A 12,370-nucleotide genomic window follows, 5' to 3' on the forward strand; every position below is an offset into this window, starting at 1 on the left:
AAATTCTATCCACATAGCTTCAGTTCTGTTCTCACACTCAGCTCCTCTGTCCCTTTTCTTCCTGTCCTCTCACAGCCCTCACTAAGTTCTTTTGCTTTTGATCTCATCTCCATCCTCAGTTCCTCCATCTATGCTCATTCCTTCCTTTCCTATTCTCCTGACCTGACCCGATCCACCTACCATCTGCAAAAACTGTGCCTTGTTCTTTCCTCTCCAACCACACAACTCCGCTCAGAGCTAGGGATACTGCCTCAATCCTCCTTCACCAGGGATGCAAAAAACCCCTTTTGACCTGAGTCAATTGCTCTGGAATGCCATTTGGCCTGAGAGAGAAAGGATAGTCTGAGCTTCATTTGCATAAGAAACAAAGCTATACATCTACACATCCACCTCTCTCCTAGGAAACAGGTATTGTCTCTGTAAGGGTGTTACCTTAGTTCAGATCAGCAGTAGGTATAAGAAGCTTATATTATTTGTCTTTATGGCCTAGGTGTTATGAGTGCACAAGAAACAGATAGCAGGAAATAGCTGATATATTAAATGTCGAACAACACCAAATATTCCTTGATATATGGCTTCCTCCAGAAGGGTTCCTTGATCCTTCTAGGTATAGCTTTATCATATACGGCTGAATTCTTACTACATTCCTGCAGCTCATAACATTTTCCTTTTTTAAAAAAATTTAGAATGTGTGTGTGAGTGTGTGTGTATGTATATATATATATATATATATATATATATATATATATATATATATGTGTGTGTGTGTGTGTGTGTGTGTTGTGTGTGTGTGTGTGTGTGTGTGTGTGTGTGTGTGTGTGTGTGCTTCTGTGTGTGTACCAAAGCACATGTGGTGCAGAGGAGGTCAGAGGACAACCTTTGGGAGTCAGTTCTCTCCTTCCACTATGTGAACCCTGGGAATCAAACTCAGGTCATCAGGCTTAGTAGCAGTTTGCTGTGATAGTTTAGGTGGGACAAGGAGGAGGAGAATTCTGGGAGGCAGAAGGATGAGGCAAGGAGACGGTGCCAGCCACCACAATGAGGAGCAGGATGTAAAGTACTGGTAAGCCACGAGCCACGTGGCAAAGTACAGGTTAATAGAAGTGGGTTAATTTAAGATAGAAGAACTAAATAACAAGAAGCCTAAGCCATTAGGCCAAACAGTTTAAATAATATAAGCATCTGTGTGTTTATTTTATAAGTGGGCTGCTGGACTGCTGGGGCTTGGTGGGAGCTGGAAAGAAACTCTCCAGCTACAGGAGTTCCCTTTACCCACTGAGCCATTTGCTGGCCCTCAGGCCTGATTTTTGTTTGGTTTGGTTTTAAAATTTCAACCACAGCTTAAAACCAGGAGAATTTACATCAAAGTATAATTTGCAAACATGTCTTCAAGGAGAATTCCCAGCCACTAAGGGCTATGTGCCACCATCCCAGCAGGCCACTTACCCAGGTTCTGCCTGCCACTCACAGTAAGACAGTATTTCCTATCCCTAGCCAGAGCTGGTGGCCCAAGCATACATATGCCCAGACACCCACAATGCTGTTACCAGGTGTGAACACTCAGACATGTCTGTGCCAGTCTCATCATTTGGTTTTCCTGTGTAGTACTGGGTATTGAACCCCGACCCTCACACATACCGACCAAATGCTCCACCACTAAACTACATCCTTAGTCCCCCACCCCATCTTTTTTTTTTTTTTTAACTCTTTTAGACAGGGTTACCTTTAACTCTCAATCCTCCTGCCTCAGTGTCCCAAGTAGTTGGGATTACAGATCATCTCGACCCAGCCCAGTTTCCATACCATAGTTAATATATTCTCTGCTGCTCACCACCTGTAACTGTTCCAGGCTGTTCCTAGAAAGAAATCCCATCTTGGGGGATACAGAGTCATGTTGGCATGCCCACTCTGACCCTCATTGTAGACCTTAGGCACATTCCCTCTGCTCCCAAGGCCTTTGTTTCCCACATTTTCATAGTGCCTCCTTGGCTAAAGCCTAACAGAGCTGAAATTCACAGGAGCTCCAAGAAAAATGTATCTCCTTCAGCCCCACCCAAGGCCATTCTAGACCTGCCGCCATCACACTCAGGGTGACCAGACAAGCGGGTGGGGTCCACATCTGAGAAGGGGGCAGCAGGATGGAGCAAGTGTGCGCAGGAGGAGAGGTGGGAACTGTCACAGAAAAGGCCAGCTAGCTGACCCGTGGATCTCACTTCAAGCTCATCAGCTAGGCTGGGGACCCTGTGACACTCTGGCACTGATGCCAAATGTCAATGTTTTACAAAAGAAGGGAGACAAAGAGACTGAATAAGCTTTTTGTGCTATTTGATCATTTTTAATAATGCATATGTACTATTCTTATAATTAAACAGCAAAAAAAAAAAAACTTTATAAAATGATTTTTTTCACTTTTCTTTTTTTGAGACAGGGTTTCTTTATGTAGTCCCAGCTGTTGGGACTCCCAATGTAGACCAGGCTGGCCTGGAACTCATAGAGATCTGCTTGCCTCTGCCTCCCCAGTGCTGGGATTAAAGGACCCTCAGACCTAGCTAGGTTTTTTGTTTTGTTGGTTTGTTGTTTTTTGTTTTTTAATTGAAGAACACAGTGGAACCAAGATTGAAATGTCATCTTTAGCCATAGTCGTGGAGTGGAGTTCTGAGGTACCTTGTGGCTGTGTCCAGTCTGTGGGCCATCATCCAGCCTTGGGTGACCTTGACCTGTACCCAGCGCCTGCTGGGGTACATCTCCTTCCTTCCATGGCAAAGACTCAAGACCAACCATATCAGCATGATTATGTTAAGTTACAGAGTCACAGCAAAAGCCACTCAGGAGTGGCACAGCTGCCCAGATGCCACCTGGAGGGACGGGCACCTCATGGGGCAAATGTGGTGAAGAAGATGTACATCTTGGCCAGGAAGGTAGTGACAGAGCCTTGCCGCCACAGCTTCATCTCTACATCCAGGGCAAAGTCCCGTGGCTCCAGGACAGACCTCTGCAGGGATACCACACCAGTGTAGGCATTGAGTCTGCTTGTGATAAAGTAGCCCTCCTCATTACCCTTGGTGATGGTCAGGGAGATGGTGTCCCCAGCAAAGGCGGGCGCAGGGCCGATGCGGAAGATGTGTGCAGGTACCAGTAGACCAGTCTGGAAATTGAGCTGGTAATGTGTGATGCGAGCTGGCGAGGTCTGGCACTCTGTGATATCCTGGCATGTGGTGCGCTCACATTTCCTGTGAGGGAAGGATGCTTGGTCAGTGGCTGGGGACCCTCACTCCCATCCCAGAGACGGGACAGACCCCAGCAGGTGGCTCAGGAACCAGTAGACCAGAGACCAAATGTGAGCTCTACCCATGGGAGTCCAGCCTCAAGTAAACACTCAACCTTCTGGGCCTCAGTTTCCACAGCTGAGAGATGGTCTCCCAGGGGTGTGTGGTTGACAGTGACCGGCACAGGGTCCCAGCAGGACTTTTTTTTAAATCCACGTTTGTTCCTTTCTTTCTTCCCCTTCCCTCTTCTATCACCCTCCCCACCAGGCTTCCTGATACTACCTCAGTGTTGCCTAATGGCAGCCACACTCCACTCTTGCAGTGATGGGTGTTAGCACTTCAAGTTAAAGTCAGCTTAAGTTCTGCAGCTCCCTCAACTGGTAGCCTGCACTAAGGAGGCCACAGCACAGGCTGCCTGGGAGAGGCTGAGGGGTGAGGCACAGAGACCTCAGTCTACAACCTGGTGAGTGCCTGGAAGGTCCTGCAAATGCAGGCCAACAGCCAGATGATGGGGCAGGGACAGGAACAGCTTGATGGGGTTCTCAGGAGACCCCAACTGGAGCCCTCATGAAGCTACACCATAAGGCTGCTCTGGCTGCAGGTCCCCAGAACCCCCAAGGAGGTAAAGAGTATCTATAATAAAGGATCAAATGCTGGGGAGTTATTAACACAGTAGGTAATGCATGAGCTGTGTGTATGTGTGTGTGTGTGTGTGTGTGTGTGTGTGTAGGGAGGTGAGGCTGTGAAATGAAGTTTTCAGCAAATACTATGTCTGTGTTAAAGATTCTACAAGGCTGATTAACTGATTGACTTCATAAAACTGTTTCCATAAACACGCTCTTTGAGGCAACCTTAATTCATGTTCCTGGGCCATGGTCATTTATATCTGACTCCAGATCAAACTTACTCCCTTGGAGGTGACAGCCCTCTTTTTGCATGGACAGTTCTCTATTTCTCTTCATAGTGCTTTATAGGAAAGGGTAGGATGTGTTGTCTGCCATTCGGCCTGAGGCACAGAGGCAGCGAAGGGCCCTGGATCACTCAGGGCTGAAGGCACTCACATTTCCGAGACCCGGACGTAGTTTGGTGGGCACTCGAAGCGCAGGCAGCGGAAACTGCCCTGGATGTTGTAGCAGGTCTCAGCCTCAGAGCAGTTGTGGGTGCCCAGTGCACACTCATCCAGGTCTGGGAGGGGAGAGTAGAGCTGTTAGGAGAGTCCTCGTGACATAGGAACCCAGCCTGGACCACTCCCACCCACACTGGAGGCCTGGGTCCCAGATAGCTATGTGACCTAAGAGCACAGCTCACTGTAGCGCCCTATCTCACCCCCACACAACAGCAGTGGGTCCCGACCCTGCTTCTCAGGTTCTCAGAATAAAGTCCAAGGTGCCCCACTACACATCAAGCCCAACCACAAACTGGGGTGCAGCCCGGTGCTGGACTAACTCCAGCACCCACAGCCGCCAACCTGTATGCAGAGCAATCTGCCTTGCCCTTCCGTGTCTAAGGCACTCTTCCCTTGAGACACACAGGGGCAGGAGAGCTAGTCACTGAGCCCCACAGATCCACTCACTACATAACAAGGCCACCCAGGCTCCGAGTCCCAAGCCTCTCCTGAGGGGGAGTCAGGGCCTCTCCCATGGCCACCTTGTCTTGCTGGCTTGGCTTGCCCAGAATTTTGTGGTCCATGACACTGACCTCAGAATCACAGCTTAGAATCCAGCTCAGAGGGACAGTGAAAGTTGCAGGTCTGGTCTATCCCAGGACTATCTCCTCTGAAGCAAATCTGACCAACTACTAAAGCTGGGGCGTGCTGTGTCCCCGTGACAGGAGCCACCTCCCCTGTTTCCTGATGTGCACCGCTGTGACAGGGGCATCAACCTGACTAGACTAGTGCCGACTTCCCTGTGACTCCTTCCCTACATCTGGCCTGTGGACCACACACGTTCCTGTCCCGACCTGACACTGGACAGAGTCTGGCAGAGATTCGAGGACAGTAGCTCAGGTCTCTGAGGCTCTGCTTCCAGTATGCTCATAGACAGTCCCCTGCCTCCTCACACCAGGGCAGGATGCAGATTCAAGGCCAAGCCTGGAAGATGCTACACTGGCATGAGTGGCAAGAAGCCCATCACCTTCCTCCTCCCAGGTCTGGACCTGGAGACTTTGCCCTGAGCACAGCTGTTCTGAGCACATGGGATTAGTGCTGCTCTCCAAGCATGAGGCAGTTCACAGCACGCAGCGCAAGCACGGAGGTGCCCAAGGCCTGGCAGAGTGGAGGCTGGCACAGAGGTGCCCAAGAACTGGCGCAGTGGAGGCTGGAACAGAACTGTCCAAGGCCCGGCGGAGTGGAGGCTGGCACAGAGCTGCCCAAGGCCTGGCGCAGTGGAGGCTGGCACTCACCCTTGCAGGACCTCCCGTTGGCCATCATCATGTAGCCCTGCTCTGGGCATGCACACTGGTAACTCCCGGGCACGTTGACACAGCGGAAGGTGCAGAGAATACCAGCACCCTGTGCACACTCATCGATGTCTGTCAGAAAGGGTCAGCTGGTGAGCCTCGGCCATCCACAGGCCGGGAATCCCAGGGGCCCGTTTACAAGGGAAGACAAGAAGGCTCTACTGGTGGGTGTGAATTGTTCAAGGCCACATAGGAGATGGGGACTAGAACTGGAGTGTGTCTCACACAACAACACATGTTACTGATCATGACGGTATCAGCCAAGGCCTATTCAGGTGCCAGCCTGACTTGGGTGATGTCCTCCTGTTGAGATCAGGGTCATCATCTCACTTTACAGTTGAGGAACCTTAGATCAGAGTGGAAAGACCCAAGGTCCCACAGCAGGGAAACTATAGGCTGGGATATAAACTCAGACCCAACACTAAATCCTCTGGGATCCCAGCACAAAAAAGGTCCCTTCTTCGTGAGAGTCCTTGGAGAGGACAGGCACCCACCTGTGCAGCTATGCCCATCCTCTGCCAGCTGGTAGCCCTGGCGACAGTAGCACTGATAGGAACCATAGATGTTGGCACACTCCTGGCTGCAGCGCTGGGTCTCACACTCATTCACATCTGTGGGGACATGGTCTCCATCACGGTGGGTCCTCCCAGCCCATTACTGGGCTGGGCTGGGCTGGCTCACCAGTATCCTTGCTTGGACAGACAGATATTCCTTTCAGCCCTCCTTTGAGGAGGATGGGACCAGGCAAGCCATTGAGCAAGGGCAGGTCCTCTGGCCCCAGGACAAAGCCAAGGCAGAGCCTGGTGCCATCCTGCTAGAACAGATGACTCCAGTCACCTAGGCACAACACTAAGCCACCAAGAGCTGACACTGCGTGAGGTTGGGGGAGGGTGCAGGAGCTGGGGTGGGGTGCATCAGGAGGGCTAGTTCAGGGCTTCCTCGGAGCATATGGGTACACTGAATGTTTCAGATTAGACTGTGCCAGTCCTGCACTGGACTTGGGGAGACAGCCATGAACAGGGCAGACAAAATCTTCACCTGGAAAAGCTAGCTCACACATGGAGAGAAGAGGGGAAGAGAAAGGAGTGGTAAACCAGTCAGCCAGCATGCCTAAGTACGTCAAATGGCATGGGGAAACATCAGAGAAATGGGAAGGGGTGTCTCATGGTGGTCCTATGGTGGGCTGCAGCCTTATATAAAGCAATCAAGGAGGATGTGATCAGAACAGGGCCATGTGACCATCTGGACTCTCCAGGTAGAGGGCACAGCATGTGCAAAGGGCCTGAGGCGGGAGCTTGTTGGGTGTTTTTAAGGACATCAAGGAGGCAAACGTGGCCTAGAGGGGCTGAGGGGAATGTAAAAGTGGGCAAGCCATGCCTGACCCTGTCTAATTCTTGAAACTCATGTCATTCACAGAAGACAAGCCATGTATCAATATGTGGCTTGTCCATTCTGCTGGGCTGAGCTTCTGGGAGGCAATCCATGCTCAGTTCACCTCCACATCTCCAACACTCAGCAATGGGAGCACAGAGGCGAATGTAGGAATTGTGCCTAGGCAAAATGCTGGGAAGATAGAAGTGCTGTCCGCTCCAAGTTGCCCACACCCAACCTGGTATGAGGCATGCCCACAGTATAATGTCCTCAGTGTCCTGAGGACAGCCACACACAGCAGGGCCGAAGGACCGGGAGTCCCCTGAGGTCTCAGCAGATTTGCCCACATAGACAAGAGTGAGGAAGAGAGAGCTAAGAAAATGGGGCCAGAGATGCCATGGCCTCTCAGCTGAGGCCCAGCTTCTCATTGCCCCATGACTTCCTTCCTCAGCAGACCTTGGCCAGCTGCACTAAAGGCATCTGTGGGAACAGTGTGCCATCACTGCCCCAGCTACAGGCCCATCATACTTGAGAAGACTTGAACCACAGCCATAGTCTGTGCCTACACTTGGTTTAGCTCAGTGTATATACTTCAAGGCTTATGCCACCAGCAATGTGCAAGTAACAGCTAATTTTACATTCATACTGAAATTCTTGGTTTCTGAAAAGGCAGGAAAATGAGACTGTCCTGGACCTTCCTGCTTGATGGCATCATCCATGGGAATCATGTGACCATTGCTCCCTCACATCTCCTGAACTCTCATGGTTGCCTTGTGCCATCTTGGCAGCAAACTCCCTGTGATCACAGTAGGAATCAAAGGCTGTCTGTCCAAGTGGGAGCCAGGTGCATGGGGTCAGAAGTCAGGGTGGGCAGTACCTTCACAGTGCTTTCCGTCTGCAGCCAAAACGAAGCCAGTAGCACAGGAGCAGCGGTAGGAGCCGGGTGTGTTCTCACACGTGTGCTGGCACAGGCGCCCCGGTGAGATCCAGCATTCGTTCACATCTGTGGGGAGACGGTGAACAGCAGCCACAGAGTGGGCAGCTAGCCATCAGGGAAGTGGTCCAGAAGCAGAGTTACCCAAAGTAAAGGGTGCAGAGACAAGGAGGACAAGATGATAAGAGGGCTAGAGGACAGAATCAGAGCCAAGAGGAGGAGGGTAGCTTGAAAGCTGACATCCAGGAAGGTCCAGGCCAGAAAGCGGAAGGGGCACAGAGGGGCAGGCTCTTTGCACCCAGGGCATCTCAGACCCCAGCATCCCTTACCAATGCAGGTCCTGCCAAATGCATCCCTCTGGAAGCCAGGCTTGCAGTCACAGCGGTAGGATCCAGGGAGGTTGTGGCACAGTTGGCCCTCGCCACAGCGGTGCACACCTGTTTCACACTCATTCACATCTGTGGGGCAGGCAAGCAGGGCACCCTGAGGTCTGGGTGGTCCCTCTACAGGGCCTCTCTGGGGCCGAGAACTAGATGAGGAGACTTTGTGGATTCAGGGAGGCTCCAACCTTACCCACACATTTGGAGCCATCCTCATCGGCATGGTAACCATGCCTGCAGACCAGTGGGTTCCTCTGACACGTGTAGGAGCCCACTGTGTTGACGCAGCTGAATCCTGCGCGGCAGGGCTCCAGTAATGATGTGCATTCGTTGATGTCTGCAGGAGGGACAGGGTGATGGAAAGCCTGTCTCACCCCTCCTATGCTCATCTGGCCAGCTCTGGGCTTTAGGCCTAGACCATCCCACCCCTGGACCCTGGTGCCTGAGTCCCACCTCTAGAAGCCACGGGGCTGACTATAACCTGTACACATCTATCCAGTGGAAGAGCTAACCCAAGGGGAAGTCAAGGCTGCACAGGGGCAACTAGAATGGCAGGCCCTGCACTGGCTTTTCCAACAGTGCCTACAGTACCAAGAATACAGGGACCTGCCAGCTGCTCCCCCAACTCTGAAGACCACACACGCACACACACGCACACACGCACATGCACACAGCCCCACTACCTGCCACACACTGTCCCTAATGTTTTCTAGTACTAGCTTGCTTCCTTCCTCAGGCCATTAGCCAGTGTCACCTCAAGGAGACCCTCCTGGCTGGTCATGGATTATTTATATTTATCAAAGTATACATGAATTACTGATGTTTTTATGAACACGGCTGCCTATTTGATCTCCTCCCCACTAAACAGTTCAGCAAATGCTATGACTACCCCCATCTAGAACCCTAGAACATAGTAGGTACTCAGGAAATGCTGCCCACAATGAACCACTGAAGAGCTGTGTGGATATGTAAGAACCTCTCCTCCTTGCCAACTCTGGCCTGGAGGGGTGGTCCATGTGCCCTGGGGCATAGTGGTGGTAGACACTAAAGGCAACACACCGGCAACACTCAGGCCGGCTGGGGGAACCTCCAGAATCTTGGTGAAGCTTTGGACAGGCAGATCCCCCTCCACCACTTGGTCTCCTTGTGATATGCTATTGTCACATGCACTGCTTGTCACCTGACCAGTCTTTCCTCTCTGTGTCATTGTCCCTTCTGCCACCTGTCTTCTGACAGGAGCCAAGTCAGCAGCTCAAGGGGTGACATCTCAGACCTTCTCAGAACAATGAGGCCAGCCTCCGTCACACTGGACATCCCTACCCTAAGCATGGCGCGGAGCTGATCTAGAAGACCTCAGCAGTGGTCTTTGACAATGAAGGTGGAGCTGATCTAGAAGACCTCAGCAGTGGTCTTTGACAATAAAGGTACCTGTGGGTTTCACTTCAGGCAGGAACCCTGTGACATTGCATCACAGACAGTCCTTCCTGTCAGCGGGGTCAAAACCACATGACCTGCGTTCTTCCAGTGTGGTCCCACAAGACGGTAAACTGAGGCCTTGGGAGGAAACAGCTCCGAGACAAGCAGAGCAGCTACCATTTGGCGCGTGTCCCACCCACCCACTCAATGGATGAAGACATTGAAGTTGGGAGAAGGGAGCAACCAGTTAGTTCCACCAGGCCTTTAAAGCCCCCAAGACCCCAGGAGCCACAGCCCACAGCCCACTTACCCACGCAGTTGCCCTCAGGGTCCTGCAAGAAGCCATCCATGCAGCGCTGCCGGGCCTGGCAGTAGAAGGAGCCTTTGGTGTTCTGGCATGAGAAGGCTGGCTGGCAGTTGTGTGTGCCTGTCACACACTCATCCACGTCTGCCATACAGAGGTTGGACATCAGGGGTGGGAGGCAGGTGGGCCCCAACCTCACATCTAGCAACCCTGCCACACGTCCCCCATCTTCACACCACTGTAATCTCAGCAGTCACAAAGGTCTGCAACCCAGCAAGGTGGCAGGGACAAGACACTGGGGAGGCCCGTGTCCCAGAGTAAAAATGACATAACCACATGCCCCAAGCTCCTCCATGGTCCCCACCACTATTCAACATTCTGAGCTCCTCCATGCCCCGAGCTCCTCCATGCCCCGAGCTCCTCCATGCCCTGAGCTCCTCCACAGTCCCACCACTATTCAAAGCACGTGAGGTGATTTGATTTATGTCATCCTCACAGCACCACCAAGAAGTAGCCCATCTTCCCGTGGGGAAAACTGAGGCAGAGGCAAGCTTCCATTGCTACAGAATGCCAGGCAATCTGGCTCCCTATCACTCATCATACCACACTCACAAGAATTGGACAGAAATATTCATGAAAGAGGAGCACAGGGGTTCACACCTGGGGCCCTTGCCATGATCCATCATGTTAGAAGCCTCTAGGCTTGCTGTTCCCTATGCCCAAAACGCCTTTCCAGGTAGGCTCCCATCATCAAGGTCTCAACTACACTCTCCCTTTTATGGGAGCCTTTATAGACCCACAGTGGAGACACACCCTCCCATCTCCCATGGTCACTCTGCCATCTCCTATATTCCTCCACCCCCTACCACAAGGTCACAGAAAGGTCACCTCACACCAGTGCCGGTACCCAGAATCCCATCTGGCATTAAAAGAAGCTTGAGAAATACTTGTTAAGATACTTAGAAAAAAACAAACAAACAAAAACCCTTCTCTTCTTAAAAAGCTAGACTTTTCCAGTGAAAGGAACATGAACAGTCTTCTGTGGGGCTCCATTTCAGTGTGCAAACAGGGGAACTGAGGCACAGTGAGGAGAAAGACTGGCATAGGGGCCAACAGGTGGTAGGAAGGCCAGGGCCAGAGGCTGGCCTCGTCCCAACACCCATCCCTAACCTCAGACCCCTCTGCTCCAAACACCTCCATCCCAAGGACAGGAAAGTCAAGTACGGGAATGTGGGGGAAGAGATAGTGGGGGGCATCCCTGGGGTGCAGAAGTGGGGCTGGACCTCAGCACTTTCTCACCTGTGCACTCGCCATCTGTGAGCACATAGCCTGGCTCACAGGTGAGCGTCTTGTAGCACTGGAAGGAGCCCGGCGTGTTCACACAGTGCTCGTCCCTGGTGCATGTGTGCAGTTCTGTCACACACTCGTTGATGTCTGTGTGGAGATCAAGGCAGCTAGCTGTCAAGGCCTGTGGGGGCTCCAGGGACACAGGCCCAGCTAGCACAACCAGGCACCAGGAGACAGAAAACACCGGCCTCTGACCTCAGGTACTCACCATGCAGGGAGAAGCACGCAGCTGATGTCCCTTATCCAAGTATCCCTTCATTCAACAAAGATTTATCATACCCCTCTACGTGCCAAGCAGGGCTCTCAGCGAGAGGGACGAGTGAGTGAACAAGACAGAAACACCTGCCCTTGGAGTAGACGCTGGGAGATGCTTGCACAAGGCAGTGAGGTTGTCAAGAGGGCTATGGGGACCACAGCAGGAGGAGGGTGGGCTGAGGTGTAGACAGAGCGAGTTTAAGGCAGGAACGAGGAGCACTGTCAGAAAGATGGCATCGAGTCAGAATGTGAAGAGATGACAGCAGGAACCACTCTGACAGTGCAGGCAGAAGGAACAGTTATATGACAGCCCGGGTGAGTTCAGGGCCAGCCCAGAGGCAGGTGTGGCTGTAGGGGAGAGAAGAAAACGTGAACGGATGAGATTAGGACAAGAAGAGATTGGGAACCATAGAGGGTTCCTGGTATAGGAGTGAGGGCACCCTGGCTGGAGCTGGAGAACAGTTTAGGAGGAAATATAATTCTCCCTAGAGGGATGGTGGCGGGTACCACCAGGCGTGGGGGAGGGCAGAAGCAACAGGACCCACGGATGGCAGAGGCGGGGTGAGAGAACCAGGAAGTCAGTGCAGCTTTGGGTTGAGCAGCTGGACAGTCGCCAGCACCCGGGGTGGGCCAGCTGGCC

The 12,370-nt window shown here is 52.2% G+C and overlaps 1 protein-coding gene across 2 annotated transcripts in view; it reads right to left on the reverse strand.

The window, feature by feature from the left end:
* Positions 1–2,582: 2,582 nt before the first annotated feature.
* The window catches only part of Fbln2 (fibulin 2), a 63,247-nt gene continuing 53,459 nt past the window's right edge, over positions 2,583–12,370 (reverse strand). For both annotated transcript variants that reach the window (XM_036182466.1, XM_036182465.1), the window contains 9 exons: positions 11,428–11,562; positions 10,135–10,272; positions 8,602–8,745; positions 8,358–8,486; positions 7,972–8,097; positions 6,218–6,334; positions 5,667–5,795; positions 4,328–4,451; positions 2,583–3,230 (listed from right to left, as the gene is read on the reverse strand). In XM_036182466.1, coding sequence (XP_036038359.1) covers positions 2,873–3,230; positions 4,328–4,451; positions 5,667–5,795; positions 6,218–6,334; positions 7,972–8,097; positions 8,358–8,486; positions 8,602–8,745; positions 10,135–10,272; positions 11,428–11,562 — 1,400 coding nt within the window. In that variant the 3' untranslated portion in view covers positions 2,583–2,872. The remainder of the gene's footprint in view (positions 3,231–4,327; positions 4,452–5,666; positions 5,796–6,217; positions 6,335–7,971; positions 8,098–8,357; positions 8,487–8,601; positions 8,746–10,134; positions 10,273–11,427; positions 11,563–12,370) is intronic.

Source organism: Onychomys torridus, chromosome 3 (assembly GCF_903995425.1).
Source record: "Onychomys torridus chromosome 3, mOncTor1.1, whole genome shotgun sequence".
In the NCBI taxonomy this organism is placed as follows: domain Eukaryota; kingdom Metazoa; phylum Chordata; class Mammalia; order Rodentia; family Cricetidae; genus Onychomys; species Onychomys torridus.